We start from the raw sequence: 20471 nt of genomic DNA on the forward strand, positions 1-20471 counted from the left end.
TGATTCTGCATATTCCAGTAGTCTAACTAAGAAACAAATCCTCAAAATTTAAAATTATGGGAAGTGCAAAACAGGTGTTTGCTGGCTGTTAGCCATGGATGATTAGTTAGCTGTCATGTAGGTTTTTAGTGTACCAAAGATGCCACATGAATGCTACTATGTCCTATGAAGCAAAAAGCATTGCCTGCCTATACTATACTTCCTATTAGTAAAGGTTTGGAAGCCATGCCCTGTGAGAAGTGGCTTACTGAGCTGGGCCTCCATGCTTAGCCTGGAGAAAAAAATGTTAAAAGATGACATGGGTATATTCGAATATTTGAAAGGATGTCAAATTAGAGATGGAGCAGGGTTGTTTTCTGCTGCTCTGGAGACATGGAACTTCAGGAATTTCAAACTTCAGGAAAAGAGATTCCACCTTAGTAAGAACTTCCTGATGGTAAGAGCTGTTTGACAGTAGAAATGACATCTCAGAGTGTAGTGGAGTCTCCTTTGGAGGCTTTTAAATACAGACTGGATGGATATCTGTTGGAAGTATCTTTGTGTTTCTATGTGGCAGGGGGTTGGATTGGACAGCCCTTGTAGTCTTTTCCAATACTATGATTCTGTGAAGTGGCATCTCCACCAACCATAAAAGCAAAGAATAGTTTCCAGAAGGCACCATAGAAAATTCTAGAGATGTAGTACATTTTTTTTTGTTTTTGATCTCAAACTGATGTTACTTTTATCCCCCCTTTTCTCTCTTATTTCAGTATGCACTGCCACTTCAGCTGATGAATAACCAAACCATGACTCAGTGGATGGAGATTTTCCGATCTGTCATTGACAGAAGTGTTCCTCCTGTATGTATGTTTTATTTTAATGGAAAACGCTTTACATTACTGGAAAACATCTGGTAGGCAGATGGGAAAGTGGATATTTAGCATGAGTGTATGAATGTACTTCCTTCATTTTCAGTGGCCTTAAACTTTTGTTATCTCCAGTAGCTGTGTTGACCAGCTCAGCAAGAATGTAATAATTTTATGAAATGCAAGATGATAAATACAAGAACGTAACCAGAAACCTTTGTGGTCACTGTGACTCTGCTTACATTTTTCCAGTTTCAGTTAAATATTCACATAAAGCTACATGTTATTCAGGCATAGCAAGGCTAACAGAAACTTCCTGTTTGGATGTTTAGGGCCTGTTTGGTTCTACTGGGTTATTTTAGACTGCTTATGGGGCTTATCTAGGAGTAAGTCCCATTTGATAAGGCATGATTCAGAAATGAATGTGTTTGTGTGGAAAGCTGATTCTTTTCAGAAAATAAGTTCTCAGTTTATTTGATGGCCTTAAAGCTTTTGTTTAAGGCGTGCTCCTCTGGTCACAAGATTGCTCCCTTGTATGAACATGTCCAGTTCATACAAGGCCTCCAGTGGCCTAGGGGATAAAAGCCTCGTGACTTGAAGGTTGGGTTGCTGACCTGAAAGCTGCCAGGTTTGAATCCCACCCGGGGAGAGCGTGGATGAGCTCCCTCTTTCAGCTCCAACTCCATGCGGGGACATGAGAGAAGCCTCCCACAAGGATGGTAAAAACATCAAAAACATCCAGGCGTCCCCTGGGCAACGTCCTTGCAGACGGCCAATTCTCTCACTCCAGAAGCAACTCCGGTTGCTCCTGACACGAAAAAAAAAACACATGTCCAGTGTGTCTATTTCTTGCAGTATCTGCCAAAGTGGAGCCCCCAATGGTGCAATGGGTTAGATCCTTGTGCCAGCAGGACTGCTGACTTGAAGGTTGGGTTGCTGACCTGAAGGTTGCTGGTTCAAATCCAGGGAAAATGCAGATGAGCTCCCTCTGTCAGTTCCAGCTCCCCATGCAGGAACATGAGAGAAGCCTCCCACAAGGATGGTGAAAACATCAAACATCCGGGCATCCCCCGAGCGGCGTCCTTGCAGACAGCCAATTCTCTCACAACAGAAGCGACTTGCAGTTTCTCAAGTCACTCCTGACACGAAAAAAAACTGCCAAAGTTTCTCAAAGTACAGATTTAAAGGCAGAAAAGTGAAGACTAGCAGTACAGGAAGAAATGTTCAGTTTGACTGATCGGATAGCCAAGAATCCTTCCTTTGAATATGTCTGCTGTGTTAATGTCCACAGTATCCTCAGTATCAACGTTTATGCCTGTAACTGATCTCCAACTGAAACTGAAACCTTCAGAAACCCATGGGTACAGGATTAGTAAACATGACATTGATATTATATAGTGTGACTGTCTGTTATGGTTCTGGCAACATTTGACATTTTTTGTTATCATTGTTAACGTGGTTTTTATGTTAGGTATATGAGAGATTATTTTATTGTTTTTAAAAATACATGCTCCACTTTTGTTTAAACACAGACTGTCTTGGATTGGAGCTAAGAGGTTTTGGATGATAATTCCTCTTAATCCCAGTCCATTGGCCATTTTGCTTTAGGCTAATAGGAACTCTACATTCAAACATCTGGCGGAGACCAGGTTGCCTGGCCCTGAAGCCAAGTTTAAGAATTTGTGATAAATGACCTGTTGTCAGCTCAGCAACATTAAGAGATAAATTTGTGTTCCAATGATACATATTAATTTTCATTTTACTTTCTTAGTTAGGGTCTATTTATATATGCTTGACTGAACTATTTCATTTGATTAGGAGACTCTACAAATCGATGAAGATGATAGGCCGGAACTGGTGTGGTGGAAATGTAAGAAGTGGGCTTTGCGGATTGTTGCTCGTCTTTTTGAAAGGTAACATGCTGGTAACAGACACATAGAATTTCTACATTCCGTTTTTGTCATTTTAAATTTAAGTATTAATGTTTTCCATTGCTTTAATAATGACAAGACTTATTCTTCCCTCTATCATCTTATAAATTGTCTTATCTTAACCTTCATGGCGAAGGGCTTGTGGCCATGAAGGTTAAGGTAATTGACTCTTTTCTTCTTCTGTATAATTTTTACCATCTTTGCCTGATGAAGAAGCCAGTAAGTCCCCAAAGATACTATGATGTATTTTGCACTTTATAACCATTACAGTAAAACAGTATGATAGATCAGCTTTATTCCACTCGTCTTAGAGACTGAAACTTATCAAAACTATTTGATGAGCTCTTGGTGGAAATTAGATTTGAGTTAGAGAGACTTGCTTATTTTTTTGAGCTGTAACACTTATCAAGCTCCTGTCAGTACCCAATTGGTGGATGCAATTTCCCAGTGTGTGCTGTCAAGAACAGGTAAATAGTGCGATCCCATGATTTTCTGATCTTGTGTCCAGGTTTTCAGAAAACCCTGCTAAAATTACTATGTTATCTATGAGATTGCTTCCACAGACTGGGGCAATTTTGAAAAGGCTCAATATCTCTTTTCCCCCCTCAGATTGAATAGTATAATATGTCTTAAACACTGTGAGTGAAAAGGATTATCAGGACACAAGAAAGGTTCAATAGTACATATCTCTCTTTGACATAAAAGCTCCTGTAGTATTTTTGTATTTGTTAACCACAAATATTTATATATTTATACTTTGGCTTCTTTAAGATATGGCAGTCCTGGAAATGTAACAAAAGAATATTTTGCGTTTTCTGAGTTCTTCTTGAAAACCTATGCCGTGGGAATCCAACAGGTAAAGATTTGTTATTTGTTGTGTAAAATAGCATGGCAGCTCTCCAGCTGCATTTGAAATTGTCCCATGTACAACCAAGTTAAAGGCATTCATTCCCTTACTTGGGGAGAGAAGGAAGAGCAGTGGTGTGGATGGCTGCTTTTCCCCAACTGTTTACAAGGCATCTCCATGAAAATGAAAAGTGGTTTGTGCTGTTTGGGCAGAAACTCCATACAGATTTGTTCTCTTAATTTATCTTGCCAGTAGCTATCCACATATTTCTAAAGTCTTCCTTTTATTTCATCACATGCTCATTAGGTATTACTAAAAAGCAACGGGGAATGTGATAAATGTACCTTTTTAACTGTTGTTATTGAAAGAGTTTTAAAAATCAATGAAAATGCTTCTGCGGACACCCAGATTATGAGGAGGTTTTGTCAAATCTATTTCTTTTCCTCTTAGGTCCTTCTAAAAATCTTGGACCAATACAGGAGGAAAGAATATGTCGCTCCTCGTGTCCTTCAACAAACATTAAATTATTTGAACCAAGGAGTCCATCACTGTATAACCTGGAAGCAGATGAAACCACATATGCAGGTGAGCGCAGTAATAATAATAATGTATGCCCTTAAGCAACTGCTGAAGGTTTTCAGTTAGAACTTATCATAAAACATTACAGTGTTGATAAAATATTAATGTATGCAAATAAAGTCATGTGAAAAAAAGATTAATGAATAGCATGGTTGTTTTACGTGTGCATATTTTTGAGTCGCACTGTTTGGCGGGTTTAGAATGGATTTTTCAGAAGTCGTTGACAGTTTTGGCTGCCACTTAAAGAGCCTTTATCTCCATCCCCTTCTCTTCCCATAAAAAGTTATGCTAAATGTGTGATATGTCATTGATTTGCAACTTTCTGTACTGCTATATGTGGCAGTCAGTGACATGGAACAGAAGCAGGAATACTTGCAACATGATGAAACTTCTTGTTGCATTTTAGTTTGCTTAATGTAACTTGAAGAGGGAGGAAGAGATGTGGCATTACAGCTTCCTGTGGTAATCATGCATGTGTCATAGCACTTCATTTTTGTGATGAACCATGGGCCTTGTAGTCCTGCTCAGGACATTGTAATCCCTGATGAAGATGAAAACTTGGGTTTTTTACCTTCCCAGTCTGAACTGGATTCCTCTCAGCCAGATCCTTCCCAGGCAGATCTGGAAACCTTGCACCTGCAAGAAAGTTGTGCCCCAGAAGTATGTCAAACAACCCCAGAGCCTACTTCTCCCGTGTTCTTGCGCCGGGAGTTTTGTAAACAACAGAGAAGTTTGGATTCAGCTTCGCGCAGGAGTGCGAGGATAGCAGCTAAGAATGTTGCCAATTAACATTGGTTCTCGTGAGAATCTTTAAGGAGTTTAACATCTGGTCTCAGAGTTTAGCTTTCGTTTTCTGATTCCCAGAGAACCGCTTTGGTGAGAAAGTTGGACTCTATATAGGTGTTTTGCCCGCGTAGCAACTTCGCGGAGTCAATTCGTCAGCCTACGGAGCGAGTTGTGTCTGGACAGCGCGCTCCGATTCAAGCCTCGCTTCAGCTCAAGCCTTGCCTTGCTATCCAGCCTTCGCCTTGCTTCCCAGCCTTTGTTTACCTACGGACTTTGCCTTGTTTCCCAGGACTAATCCTTGCCTTGTTTCACGGATTTTACCAAGTTATTCCACGGACCTTGTTCTTGTTCTTAGTTACCTTGTTCCACGTTCAAGCCTTGTTTCAAGTATCAAGTTATTTCCTAGCCACGCTCAAGTTTTATGGACTAAGGACCTTGTCATCTCCCCTCACTTTGCTTGGCAAAGTGAGTGTTTCGGTTATTGGATTACAACTTTGGACCTTAATATTTCTTATTGGACATTGCTTTTTTGGACTAATTCTGACCTTTCCTGAAGGGTCTAATTCTGGACTATTTTCTATACTTGTTTTTATTAACTTTATATATTTCTTCAATAAAGATATTAGTTAGATTCTGGCCTCTGTGTATGGTTATTGGTGCCTCTGCCGCCTGGGTCGTGACAGTTTGACTCCGCCACCCATAAGCACCAACTAACCGAGGCCAGGATGTCTACCGGAGCCGCGCCGGCTGGACAGCCGCTCAGCTACACCATCAGCAAGGACGAAGTGGACCGCATCCGTGACAGACTCAACGCGCAGGATGGAGAAATAAAAGGGTTGAGGGAGCGCGGAGTTCGCCTCCCGGCCATGGCGTTGCCTACCAAGTTTTCTGGAGAAGCTGCTAAGGTTCATGTTTTCCGCCGCCAATGTCAAGCTTATCTAGAGGCCCGTGATGCCGAGTTTCCCCAAGAAGACATCAAGGTGGCGTGGGTCTACAGTCTTCTAGACGGACCAGCGGCTAGCTGGGCGACGGCCCTGTTTGATCAAGCCTCCCCCCACCTAAGTTCAGCACAACGCTTCTTGGATCACCTTAAGGAGACCTGGGGAATCGAGGACAATTTGGAGGCAGCCGGTCACAAACTCCGGCGCCTCCTTCAAGGAGACAGACCCATGTCTCAGTACATAGCCGAGTTCCGCGTGCTGGCCCACAACACCGGCTGGAACGATGTAGCCCTCAGAGGACAATTTCGGGAGGGTCTCAACATTGAAATGCTGGAAGAAATCTCCAAGGTGGATCCTCCCCAGACCCTCGAGGCACTCATTGATCAATGTTTACGGGCTGAAGTCATGATTGCCAACAGGAAACAATGGGTTCGAGGCCAGGGCGGTAGAGCCGGGGCAAAACCCCCCGCTCCCGCCAGTGTTCAGCCACGTCCGGTGTGGAGACCCCCGCCGCCAACCCCATACCCCAGAGGAGGCGAGGAGGTGCCGATGCAGTTGGGCAATGTGCGTCCCAGACTAGATGCCGCCGAGAAGGCCCGTCGTCAACGCTTGAACCTCTGCTGGTACTGCGGGAACGGGGGCCACTTCGCCAGAGAGTGCCCAGCCAAAGGGAAGCCTGCCGCCCGTCTTGCGGCGGCGTCCTCCACGGAGTCGAAGGCGTCTGAGCCGACTGGCACACAGCCGGCGGGGGAAGCCAACGACCGGGTGTAGAGAGGCTCGCCAACCCGGTCAAAAAATCCATCCAAGAGCCGCCAACCGGGGTCCTGTTCCTTCTCGTGGTCACATTATGGTCAGCAAAAAGGGGACCCGTCATGATCCACGCCATGATAGACTCTGGAGCTACCAACAATTTCATCGATAGAGAGTATGCCGACTCTCTGGGATTACAATATCATGATTTCAAGAATGCCCGTGTGGTGCAAGCCATAGACGGCCGTCCCCTCAAGACGGGCCCCGTAAGCCAGTGGTCGGAACCCACCAGGATGTGGATAAGGGAACATATGGAAGAGATTTCCTTCTTTGTTACCGAGGTTCCCCATTTCCCTGTGATTTTGGGAATTCCATGGCTGACACTCCACGACCCTAACATCTCCTGGTCCAACAGAGAACTGCAGTTTGCTTCACCGTACTGCCAAAACCATTGCCTCGTAGCCAAGGTATGCCATGCCACAGACTCCGAGCCCATCATCACCTTGCCAAAGAAGTACTCCGAGTATTGGGATGTATTCAATGAGAAAGAAGCCGAAAAATTACCCCCACATAGACCTTATGACTGTGCCATTGACTTGGTGGAGGGGGCCCCGATCCCGCGAGGGCATCTCTACTCCCTGACTGAACCAGAGCAAGAAGCTCTCAGGGAATTCTTAGAGACAAACCTTCGCAAGGGGTTCATCAGACCCTCTCAATCCCCAGCCGCCTCCCCAGTGATGTTTGTGAAGAAGAAGTCAGGGGAATTACGCTTGGTGGTGGACTACAGAGCATTGAACAATATCACCAAGCGGAACAGCTATCCCCTGCCCTTAATCTCGGATCTACTGGACCGACTTCGAGGAGCCAAGGTCTACACCAAGCTGGATCTTCGGGGGGCTTATAATCTAGTTCGCATCAGAGAAGGGGACGAGTGGAAGACCGCCTTCCAGACTAAATTCGGATTATTCGAGTCCCGAGTTATGAATTTCGGTTTATGCGGAGCTCCCGCAACGTTCCAGCATTTTGTCAACGATATTTTTCAGGACTATCTAGACAGATTCTTGATAATCTACCTGGACGATTTTTTGGTGTTTTCCAGATCACAATCAGAACACGAGAACCACGTCAAAATGGTGTTGCAACGACTGCGGGATCATGGACTTTATGCCAAGCTAGAAAAATGCGCTTTTGATCTACAAGAGGTAGATTTCCTTGGCTACCGCATCTCGCCTCTAGGGCTTTCCATGGATCCAGCCAAAGTTTCAGCAGTATTGGAATGGCGGGCGCCAACTAACAAGAAAGAGGTGCAGCGTTTCTTGGGGTTCGCGAACTACTACCGCAAGTTCATTCCAGATTTTGCCCGCTGGTCCGACCCCATCACTAGCTGCATCCGTGGAAAGCAGCCTTTCCGCTGGACTGATCAAGCAGAGAAAGGGTTCCAGCAACTGAAGAAACTATTCACCTCCCAGCCAATTCTACAGCACCCAAATCCTGGAACCCCTTTTGTGGTACAAGCGGACGCCTCTGATGTGGCAATTGGGGCTGTACTCTTACAACCGGTGGGAGATCACCTCCACCCCTGTGCCTTTTATTCTCGTCAACTAACCACACCAGAGAGGAATTACACCATTTGGGAAAAAGAACTACTGGCCATAAAGGCAGCCTTTGAAACTTGGAGACATTGGCTAGAAGGGGCCAAATTCCCCATTGAAGTCCACACTGATCATCGTAATCTAGAACATCTAAGAACTGCCCGCAAACTAAATCAGAGGCAGCAACGTTGGGCTTTATTCTTTGAACGTTTCAACTTCCAGATCCATTATGTGACCCCAGCTCAAACCAAGCAAGCAGACGCCCTGTCACGTAAACCGGAATACGCTGCAGGACGCAAGGAGACCTTTGAATCCCAACTGCTACAACCTGAGAACTTTGCCACGCTCACAGTGGGGAACACCAAATCCAGTCCCATTGGTTCAACTTCCCCTACTCCAGGACCCATCTGTGCTCAAGAAATCAGGGCTAGTCAGCAAGCAGATGCCTGGGCGCAGGACCAACTTCGCCAAGGTCTGCATTTTCCCTTTTCGCTTAAAGATGGGCTGCTCTGCTATAGAAATCATGTTTATATCCCACCCGGACCGGGCAGGGAAAAAGCGCTTCGTCTGTGTCATGACTGCAAACCAGCAGGACACTTCGGACTATTTAAAACCATGCATTTGATCCTAAGAGATTTTTGGTGGCCCAAGATCCGCAAGGATGTGGAAAAATATGTCAACACCTGCCCAGTATGCCAGCGCTCCAAGATACGAAGGGAGAAGCCCTCAGGGCTTTTGCACCCCCTTCCTACCCCATCTCGCCCATGGGAAATAATTTCCGCGGATTTCATCACTGACCTACCACCTTCCTGTGGATTCACCACGATCTTAGTGGTGGTGGACCTATTCACCAAGTTAGCCCATTTCATTCCCTGCGAAGGCCTCCCCACGGCCAAAGAAACTGCGGATCTATTTCTTCAGCATGTTTTCAGACTACATGGATTGCCCAAGAGTTTAGTCACAGACCGTGGATCTCAATTCACCTCTCGTTTTTGGAAGGCACTACAAAAACTACTGGGCATAGACTCTCGCTTATCTTCAGCTCATCATCCCCAAACAGATGGGCAAACGGAGCGCACCAATGCCACTTTGGAGCAGTATCTTCGCTGTTATGTAAACTACCAACAGGACAATTGGGCTTCTCTGTTACCACTGTCTGAGTTTGCCTACAATAATGGAGTTCAAGCTTCTACAAAAGAAACGCCGTTCTTTGCAAACTACGGTTTCCATCCACGTTTCTTTCCCCCTGTCATTGAAACTTCAGAAGTTCCCGCAGCAGAGGATTGGCTGCAGGAACTCACAGCGGTGCAACAACTTTTGCTCCAGCAACTGGACCAAGCCAAGGAGGACTATAAACGCCACGCTGACAAACACCGCCAGCCGGGCCCCGAAATCAAGGTAGGAGATCGGGTTTTTCTGTCCACTCGCTTTCTGCCCTCCCACCGCCCATGCCGGAAGTTAGATGCCCGCTTCATTGGCCCCTATCCAGTGGTGGCGCAATTAAACCCCGTGACTTTCAAACTCCAACTTCCGCGTTCAATGCGCATTCACCCAGTGTTTCACCGTTCCCTGCTCCTTCCGGCGGATGGTGTGCGTCCTGATACAGACCAACCGGCCCCCCCTCCTGTTTTGATGAATGGGGAGGAGGAGTTCGAGGTTGAGGACATTTTGGATTCTCGCTTTCATCGCCGCCGCCTACAATATCTCATTGACTGGGTGGGTTTTGGGCCTGAGGAACGCTCTTGGGAAGACGCCTCCACAGTCCATGCTCCTGATCTAACCCGTCGCTTTCATCTGACCTATCCCACCAAACCGCGACCTCGCGCCTCGGGGAGAGGACCCCAGTTTGGGAGGGGCCCTGAGGAGGGGGATAGTGTGATGAACCATGGGCCTTGTAGTCCTGCTCAGGACATTGTAATCCCTGATGAAGATGAAAACTTGGGTTTTTTACCTTCCCAGTCTGAACTGGATTCCTCTCAGCCAGATCCTTCCCAGGCAGATCTGGAAACCTTGCACCTGCAAGAAAGTTGTGCCCCAGAAGTATGTCAAACAACCCCAGAGCCTACTTCTCCCGTGTTCTTGCGCCGGGAGTTTTGTAAACAACAGAGAAGTTTGGATTCAGCTTCGCGCAGGAGTGCGAGGATAGCAGCTAAGAATGTTGCCAATTAACATTGGTTCTCGTGAGAATCTTTAAGGAGTTTAACATCTGGTCTCAGAGTTTAGCTTTCGTTTTCTGATTCCCAGAGAACCGCTTTGGTGAGAAAGTTGGACTCTATATAGGTGTTTTGCCCGCGTAGCAACTTCGCGGAGTCAATTCGTCAGCCTACGGAGCGAGTTGTGTCTGGACAGCGCGCTCCGATTCAAGCCTCGCTTCAGCTCAAGCCTTGCCTTGCTATCCAGCCTTCGCCTTGCTTCCCAGCCTTTGTTTACCTACGGACTTTGCCTTGTTTCCCAGGACTAATCCTTGCCTTGTTTCACGGATTTTACCAAGTTATTCCACGGACCTTGTTCTTGTTCTTAGTTACCTTGTTCCACGTTCAAGCCTTGTTTCAAGTATCAAGTTATTTCCTAGCCACGCTCAAGTTTTATGGACTAAGGACCTTGTCATCTCCCCTCACTTTGCTTGGCAAAGTGAGTGTTTCGGTTATTGGATTACAACTTTGGACCTTAATATTTCTTATTGGACATTGCTTTTTTGGACTAATTCTGACCTTTCCTGAAGGGTCTAATTCTGGACTATTTTCTATACTTGTTTTTATTAACTTTATATATTTCTTCAATAAAGATATTAGTTAGATTCTGGCCTCTGTGTATGGTTATTGGTGCCTCTGCCGCCTGGGTCGTGACAATTTTGATCAAAGCAAGGCAAGGGATTTTAGCTATAACTTTCCAAAACATTCTTACATGCATTTAGAAAGCATTAAGGAGTGCATACCCCTTCCTGAATGTTGGAGAAACAAAAAAGAGCCTTGAATTACATCTCATCCCAATAGAGAGTAACTGAGATCCATAATAGTGGATAGAGGGGACTTCAAATCAGGAGATATGAGAAGGTGATAGAGAAGACCTCAATCAGTTGCTACATTAAGTAACTATAGTGGGTAGCATGCTGTATTATTGCGATACTTTATTGGAATAACTTTTTGGGATAGGTATTTAACAGTGCAATTATGCAATTATCCCGCTCTGAGCCATCACTTTTTCCCTCTTTGTAAAGGCATTGTGTGAAGATGTGATCTTCTCCCTGATGTGTTATAGAGATGAGGATGAAGAGCTTTGGCAAGAGGACCCCTATGAGTATATCCGCATGAAATTTGGTATTCATTCAGCTCTTCTTTTAAAAAACAGTTATACATTTGTTCCTATTTTAATAACATGGCAAAGAGTTCTAAAATAAAGAAAATGAACATTCCCAATTTCAAGGCAACACTGTTTTGCTATTCAGTCTTCTTCCTCCTTGGATTTCTGCTTCCTGAACTGTGAACTATGAACCCATGAGCTATGAGCCAATAGTGTTTTAAAAGAAAGGAAACTTCGAAAATGGGAGATGGAACTGGGTAGACAAAAATGCATTAGGATTTTCTCTCATTAGTGATATTGTTAAGTAGTAAACTCGTTTTTATAAATATTTCATTTAAAAGCCAGCAATAAAACAGTTACCTGATGAGAAAGGGAAAAGTCTTTAAAATTACAGTAAATTTTCTATAGGTAATGAGGGTAATTGGCCAAGAACACCACTTGCATAACATTCAATAATACTAATACTACTGTTAAAGTACTAGGTTTCAGTTTAAAAAGATGGTGCCAGTGAAGTTTTGTTGGATTATTCTATGGTTATAGGTTCCTCCTGATTCTTTTAATATGGGTTGCAAAATCTCTTGGGGTAGGATGTACTTTAAGCAGACTTTGATTTTGCATTATTCTTCAGGTCTTTTTCAAAGTAGCTGTCACACAATACTGTATTTTTAGACCTCATACTCTGCTGCTTCTTGCCTTAAATTTGATGGCATGATTGCTTGCAGATGCACACACATTTTTCACACTACTCTGCTATTACTTAGGAAGTTTAGAATAGAGCTTAGAAACATTACCTTTTGGACTACAGCTCTATGAATTCCCCCAACCAACATTTATTTTTATTCTGCTATTCTCCCCATAAGAATTCAAGGTGGCTAACAATAACATGACACAACACAATAGAATTTTAAAATATACACAAATGAACACAAAAATTTAAAACAGATATTTGTATAATCAATTAAAAAGTTTAAATACAATAATTATAATTAAAATTACATTTAAAAGTTAAAACATTCCCCAAATACCGACCCAAAACATCTCCAGCAGTCTGCTCCTCATCACCTCCCAAATACCTGATAGCATAGTTTAAAACATGAGCACAATGCAGTACTTCAAAAATAATTTCTCCAAAATCTGGCTGGGCAGACTATTTGAGGAAACATATAATATACAGTTGACCTGCTATATCCAGTAGTTTTGCATTCACGGATTCAACTACGGCTTGAAAATATTTGGGGGGGGGACGTTAAATTCAACCTTGATTTTGCAACAATTAAGAAATATACTGATATGTTGCTGTTTTCTGTTGAAGCCTCCCACTGCTTCACAGATCTTCAGGATCTCTCTGGCACTTGTTTTTAATTGTTTGCCATTTTATATAAGGAAGACCATTTTACTATATTATTTTATATAATGGAACTTGAGCATACATGGATTTTGATATCTACTGGGTGTTCTGGAACCAAAATCCAATGGATACCAAGGACCCACTATAATAATTTTCTATGTTAGTAATTGCTGATTTTTTTAAAAAGAAACTTTTTAAATATCATCTGACATGTTCTGTATCTTACTAGTATTACAAAAGCTTCATGAGCCATCACTGCATAGTAACAGCAACCACACAGTCCTGAAGTATAAAATAAAACACACACTTTTTCATGCAAGAATTCTAGGAGGTTTTTAAGGTGACATCCAAAAATTCATTCACTTTCTAGTTTGTACTTTGTTTTCTCTACTTCAGAGTGATTTGTTCAAAATTTTCACTTTTCTTTTCTTTTCTGTTTTTTGGAAACCTCATAAGACGTGTTTGAGGATTATGCATCCCCTTCAACAGCAGCTCAGCTTCTTCTGTACACTGCAGCAAAAAAGCGAAAAGAGGTACATATTATAATCTGTCAAAGCATTATGGCATTTGCGGGTTTGTTTTCCTGATCAACCAGAGGTTCTTGGCAGTATCTGTATTAATCTCCTTGTCTTTTATAATTGTATTTGTCATGGCATGTTTCTCCTGCATTCTGCAAACCCTCTTTCCCTGGAGCTCAAGGGTGGAATATATGATCTCTTCCCTTGTCATGTTGTTAGTAACTGATTCTTAATTTAAGATTAGGTGTGGTTCTCCAATGTGGTGACCATGGGTATGCCCTTTGGTACTCAGCATGTTTTGTCTGGGCTGGTGATAAAGGGAAGAACCTACATATAGGAGTTTCTCCCTTCCACTGCCCAGCAATGGGCAGAAAACCACATGAGGAGACATTGGAGCTAAAGGAAATTCTAAATGGTGCTACTAAGGGTCATCAGTTCTTTTCCTGCTTGTGCAGGAGCAGAGCTCTTTTTGGGTGCTCTCAATTCTTGCATTCTACTTGCTGACTCGTTGATTCTTCCTCTTGATTATTTTTAGATTTCTAAAAATAAAAATGGGAATCTGGTGTTCTGTAAAGTGAAGCACCAGCCTTTTAGCCCATATTCCTTTTTGAGAACCCCCCTGGGTTCTGCATGAGCTCCAGAGGAATCCTAGAAAAAAGAAATTGTAGGTGGATGCATCCCTAGCTATCCTTTGAGGTTTTCCACCCAAAAGAAGAAAAACTGTCAGTGGAAAGCAGTACTGGGGATGGGAACATCCTATGAGAGGATTTTGAGGACTGGGTCTTCTCTCTCTCTCTGTTGCCTTTGAGGGCCCTTCCACACAAATGCATGAGAGAGAGCTTCTTGTGGTTTCAGAAGGTTATATGTTTTGCCTGGATTGTTTTCTGTTTTGTATTTGGGAGGGTGGATATGTGGTTTGGTCCTTGGTGTCTCTTTCTGATCATCATTTTGCTTTCTATAAAATGAGTATCTTTTATTTGTGAGAGGAAATATGTGTTTCAACACTCCAAAAAAAAAAAAAACCCCAAAAAACCCCATACCCAGAGATAGGTCAACTTTCCCATAAACAAGCACACAAATCTGTTTTTCTTGTATTATCTCTGTATTCCTTTGTAATGTGGCAAAGGTTCCAAAATGTGTTTTCCTTCTCAAAATTGAGAGCCACAAGCACATACACACACACACACACGGACACACACACACGGACACACACACACAGGTTATTTCTGAAAGGAAAGTGTTGTAGTATTAATTGTAATGTTCATTTTTTTTTGTATTTTGTCCCATTTTTAAGGTGTTACCAAAAATGATGGCATTTTGCTATCAGATTCTGACTGAACCCAATGTTGACCCTAGGAAGAAAGATGGTGCATTACATGTGATTGGCTCTCTAGCAGATATTTTGCTGAAGGTAAATGACTAAGTACGCATAAGATAGATATAGGATTGCTTGTTTAAATGTAGAAACCAGAATGCATATGTGTATATCTGAAAAACAAGTATATGTCCAGGTGGTGTGTGCTCAGTAGTTCTTTAATTCTAATTGAAGTTATTTCATGGTTCCTCTGTTCCATATGCATATATATATTTGATTTATATACTATCAGGTGCTTAAAGAGCTATGGCCTACTAGAATCGTATTTAAACATTCAGTTCCATTTATGTACCCTCTATTTGGGCAGGTGTATTTCACAAATGTGTCTTTTTATCTTCAAAACTGAAAAGAGATCTCTGATCTGCTGTTACAAGAATACTTTTATGCATCTTAAATATGAAATTGTCAGGCCAGGTCTTCTGGGAGCTGGAGTCTCAAACACTAGGTTGTGCATGCTTGTTCTAAGATAAAGTTACTTTTTGCACCACAACTTCCAAACTCTCCCACCATTACTTCCAAGTCGACTTGCATGGTTCTAGAGCTATAGTTCCAAAAATAGCTTTACAGTGCTCTTGTTCATTCTTTTTATTATTTAGTGTGTTTCTGTGTTGCCTTCCAGTCCACTAGTGCTTCTGAGGCAATGAACAAATAAAAACTAATTAAAAATAAAGTCATCTTTAAAATACTTAAAATATCCCTTCAAAACTCTTAAAAGCAGTCTAAAACAAGCCTAGAAACCAGTTTTTAAACAATTGCAAATAGTGAATGTCATGCGGAACAGCACTGTTTGGTCTGCCTGCCGAAAGCTTAAAAGAAATAGGGCCACCCAACTTCATCCAACTACTATTGGCCACTGTGGCAATCTGGCTTTTTGGGAGCAACCCCAGCCTACAAGCCTAATTTTTTAGAATGAGCAACCCCATTAAGAACAGTAATGTGTCACTTTGAAACTAAGCAATGAAATATTCTTAATCTATTGCATGTTTATCTATTGCATTCTTAATCTATTGCATGCCAAACTGGGAGTAGCGGTATACAAGTCTAATAAATAAAAATAAAATGTTTAGAATGTCTTTAAAGGCTGAACTTTAAGCTAGATAACTATTTTGATTTGTGTTGATTCAGTTATTCTAGAGACATTATACTGTATATCAAAATAGTGATTAACTGTTTTTATGGCTTCTGTTAACTCCATCAGAAGAGTGTATTCAAAGATCAAATGGAGCTGATGCTGCAGAATCATGTCTTCCCATTGTTTATGTCAAATCTGGGATATCTGAGAGCAAGAGTAAGTAAACATCTATGTATATACATCATTCAATGGTGCTGTCTTAATATCACTATAGCTTTTTTCAACTGATTTCAGAAAGCTTTGAGGTAGTATCCAATTATTTTCCTTGTGGTAGTAGTTGTCTTGTTTATTGTTTGAATGGCAGACATTCAAAGGGGTACACTGGGACCTTTTAACTGCTTTTTCCTACTATAGTTGAAGGACTATCCTGACTCTGAGAATCCATCCTGATGATCAAGGGAACATATACCACAGCATTTGTCATATGAAGGATTTTACCTTGCACAGTCATTTCTTGCACATGTTCATGGGTCCATTTTGAATTATAGTTTAAGTATTTTTGTATTACGAATGTTAATTGATTTGTACAGATGTGTTTAATTGAGCTGTGTAAGTCACTTAGATGGTTCTAAAACTGAGTTCACTGACTGATGGTTGGTAAGCTGTTTCTGAACAAAATAACCAAACTTTGGTACTGTTTCATTTGCTTTTTTCTTATCCCTCAGTCCTGTTGGACCCTTCATTCATTCAGCTCTTTGAAATTTCACAATGAACTCAATCTGCGGAATGCCGTTGAGCTGACAAAGAAATGCCTGATTGATGACAAAGAAATGCCTGTGAAAGTAGAGGCGGCCATTGCACTTCAGTCTTTAATAAGCCACCAAGAGCAAGGTTTGAATCATAGAATCATAGAATCATAGAATAGTAGAGTTGGAAGAGACCTCATGGGCCATCCAGTCCAACCCCCTGCTAAGAAGCAGGAAATCGCATTCAAAGCACCCCTGACAGATGGCCATCCAGCCTCTGCTTAAAAGCCTGCAAAGAAGGAGCCTCCACCATGGCCAGGGGAGAGAGTTCCATTGTCGAACAGCTCTCACAGTGAGGAAGTTCTTCCTGATGTTCAGGTGGAATCTCCTTTCCTGTAGTTTGAAGCCATTATTCCGTGTCCTAGTCTGCAGGGCAGAATTCTGTTTCTTTTGGTATCCTCACCCTTTTTTTTGCTCTTCTTTGACTCCCTTTTCTCTAACATCTTCAAAGCAGACTATTTCCTTTTTGCTTTTAAATATATATATAATTTTCTTTTTCCTTTTCTTGCCATTGCAACTCATCCCAGGCCAGAGTCATTTGCTTCCAGTTTAACTCCCTTCACTATCACTCCATGATTTATTTTGCCTATTTCTCTGAGCTATCATTAGGAACATCTATCTTTAGGCAAAGTTTGTTTCTTTTGACTTTTGTCTGTGTATTTGGGTTTTCAAGGACTTTGGGGAAATGTTATGATTATGTTAGAGTAGGTTAGAATGAACATGGTGCATGATTTGGCATATCTGCTGAGCTTGTGTGATATTAAATCACAAAACTACAGCCGAGTGTAAGTTCAACCCATAGAGGGATGGTTTTGAAGATCACATACCTTTGGAGAGCATCAGTCTTCCTTTGAAAGTCTGATTGATTTTATACACACATGATGACTTTTGTGCATCTATGGCTTTTTAAAAGCACAGACACAGCCCTGCTCTTTCTACATCCTAAGTTTGCCATATAATCTGTTAGTACTCCCAATAGCAGTAAAACCTTCAGAAAGAGAAGACAGACTGTGCATGCCTGCATATGGATCATAAAAGTGAAAAACAAGGTCAAAACCTAAACTTTCAATGTTATCTACGAGGGTTGAATGAAAAGTAATGCCCCCAACTTCGTTACTTCAGTTTGGATGGGAATATTTTAATAAATCAAACGCATAAATAATCCTTAGAATGTGCTTTTTAACTACCTCTATTCACTTTTCCTCATAATCACCAGAGAATTTGGTACATTTTTGCCAACAATGAAAAGGTTTTCTGAATCTGTCACGGAAGAAGTCGACACTCTGTTTCCACAACCAGCGTCTCACAGTAGCCATCGTGCACAGATCTTCCAATAGCCAAGCAAAGCAATGATGATTGTGAAATGCCGATTATGCTTGAAATTTGAGTGATACAACGATCATCCTGAATCAAGCTGTCAACCTTTTACTTGTGAAACTCGGTGGTTGCTGTCACAGGATGTCCAACTCTTTGTCACGCAAGTCAGATGTTCCCACCTCAGCATCTTTAAACTTACTCGCCCAACAATGCACAGTACTCACATCAACACAATCACCATAAACAGCTTGCATTCTCTGATGAATCTCCTTTGGGGTGACACCTTCTGTTGTCAAGAATTCAATGACTGCATGTTGCTTAAGTCGCATTGACCGACCGTCTGCGCAGGGTTCCATCCTTCACACTTTAACAACACAACCGTTCAATGCTAAGGCTTCCCGACAAATGGAAGTGTAGAGGAGAGTGTACTGAACAAGCCAGTACCTGCCGCTTACCAGTATTGCCATCTGTTGAGGAGTTACGAAGGTGGAGGCATTGCTTTTCATTCAACCCTCGTAGCTGTAAAAAAAAAAAGATGGTCTTCTTTATATCTAAATATCACTTAGTCTTCTATGGCCCCTCGGCCTTTGGCGTATGAACAAATTGTTGAATTTCACCTCTCTCTAGGATTAAAACTGTAGTTAAGAGATCCCTGGTATCACCTCTTTTTTAATATCTCTCTCTTTCCTAGCAAAAGAATACATTAAGCCCTGCATCAGGGCTGTTATGCAGGAGCTACTGCTTGTTGTCCGAGAGACTGAGAACGATGATCTCACCAATGTAATCCAGAAGCTGATTTGTGAATATAGCCAGGAAGTAGCAACAATTGCTGTTGAAATGACACAACATTTGGTAAGAATTGAACTGTTTGTTAAGGGATGTGCTGGGCATGGGAATGTTAGTTTGTAGAGCCGTAGCTGTGAGTTGCAGGAGTTGGGGCAGTTGGGGCCAATTCAGATCACCACATCTGATCTTCAGGTTTGCAAAGATCATGCTTTGCAAGAGCCCTGGAATCTATTTTCTGCCATATAAGAAAGAAGGAGAGCTTCTATTTTGCCAGGATTCATTCTTCAATATGTGGTTATTCACCCAACATATATTTTTTTGTATTTGATTTCTTTAGGCAGAGATCTTTGGCAAAGTTCTTCAAAGTGAAGAATATGAAGAAATGGAGGATAAAACTGTTATGGCCATGGGGATCCTGCATACAATTGATACGATTCTGACCGTTGTGCAAGACCACAAGGAGGTGAGTCTTCTTTGTCACTTTAGAACCATGCAAGGTAATAGGGGATCCTGTGTGGGTCTAGTCTTCCTCCTGAGATCTTTGCATGAAGATTTCCAGCTAGTAATAACTGGAAAATAAAGTAAAGCTTGCTAGAGAAATTGTTCATTTAAACAGAGAACATTTGTTATTTCAGTATGAACATTTGATACAAATGGTCTTTTTTATCCTCTTCCAGATAACTCAACAGTTGGAGAGCATTTGCTTACAAATCATTGGACTTGTCTTGCAAAAGCATGTAATAGGTACTTTTTTTTCAACACAAGCCTTCTAAAATTTATTTGTAGATTGTTTGCTTGGAAATATTGATAGATTATTTTTGTATGAGAGAGAACCAAGTTGCTTTTAAACCTGATACTGAATGTATTACATCTTTATCTTCTCTTCTTCTCATATTAAGTTTAAATCAATAGATTCAATTTCTATTTGTCTTTCTGTTGATATTGTGGGCAGTACTTTTCTACTAACCACTATAGTTTCGGCTCATGACTAAAAATGTCCAATTTAATTCTTCATGTCTACTTAAGGTGGGCAATGCTGGAGAGGATGGGAGAGTTAGCACTTGCACCAGTCCATTTCTGGGTTCAAAGGGCAGTTAAACCACAGAGTCACTGGATGATCTAAATAAGTTTGCCATCTTTTAGGTTCATTTTCACTTCAGTTTAAGAAAGAGTAACATAAATAGCTAAAACCCATTGCCAGAGTGATTAAGTGTGGATGTGTCTATACTGTAGAATTATTGCCACTAACTGCTATGGCTTGGTCCTGTGGGATCCTGAGAGTTGTAGTTTTAGAACTCCTTTAATCTTCTCTGACCAGGAGTGCTGTGGCTTACCAAACTGTACATTCCAGGATCCCATAGCATTGAACCATGGCAATTATAGTAGTGTTAGACTACATTAATTCTACAATGTAGATGCATCCTTTGTTCATGAGGCTTTTTCTTTGAGGTAGAAAATTGAACAAAGAATCCATCATTATCATTATCCATTATAGCACCATCAGTGTACATGGCACTCTTGGAAGAGCCTGCCTGCCTTATTTTTCCAAATATTCCAAAGACAGTTGATCAGAGCTTAGAAAAGTTACAGATCCCAGAATTCACCCAATTATCATTTGGATAACGTAACAAAGTTGGAAAATTTCAGTGAGTGACTAAAAGTACGTATTCCTATCTCC

The 20471-nt window shown here is 41.8% G+C and overlaps 1 protein-coding gene across 4 annotated transcripts in view; it reads left to right on the forward strand.

The window, feature by feature from the left end:
- ipo8 (importin 8) overlaps window positions 1–20471 on the forward strand; it is a 59528-nt gene that overhangs the window by 12158 nt on the left and 26899 nt on the right. For all 4 annotated transcript variants that reach the window (XM_008110420.3, XM_016993590.2, XM_003220823.4 and 1 more), the window contains exons 6-17: window positions 750–839; window positions 2664–2758; window positions 3548–3632; window positions 4074–4208; window positions 11489–11588; window positions 13376–13452; window positions 14732–14848; window positions 16011–16100; window positions 16610–16775; window positions 18699–18859; window positions 19131–19256; window positions 19471–19537. In XM_008110420.3, the coding sequence (XP_008108627.1) occupies window positions 750–839; window positions 2664–2758; window positions 3548–3632; window positions 4074–4208; window positions 11489–11588; window positions 13376–13452; window positions 14732–14848; window positions 16011–16100; window positions 16610–16775; window positions 18699–18859; window positions 19131–19256; window positions 19471–19537 (1309 nt within the window). The remainder of the gene's footprint in view (window positions 1–749; window positions 840–2663; window positions 2759–3547; window positions 3633–4073; window positions 4209–11488; window positions 11589–13375; window positions 13453–14731; window positions 14849–16010; window positions 16101–16609; window positions 16776–18698; window positions 18860–19130; window positions 19257–19470; window positions 19538–20471) is intronic.

This window comes from Anolis carolinensis, chromosome 5, assembly GCF_035594765.1.
Source record: "Anolis carolinensis isolate JA03-04 chromosome 5, rAnoCar3.1.pri, whole genome shotgun sequence".
Taxonomy (NCBI): domain Eukaryota; kingdom Metazoa; phylum Chordata; class Lepidosauria; order Squamata; family Dactyloidae; genus Anolis; species Anolis carolinensis.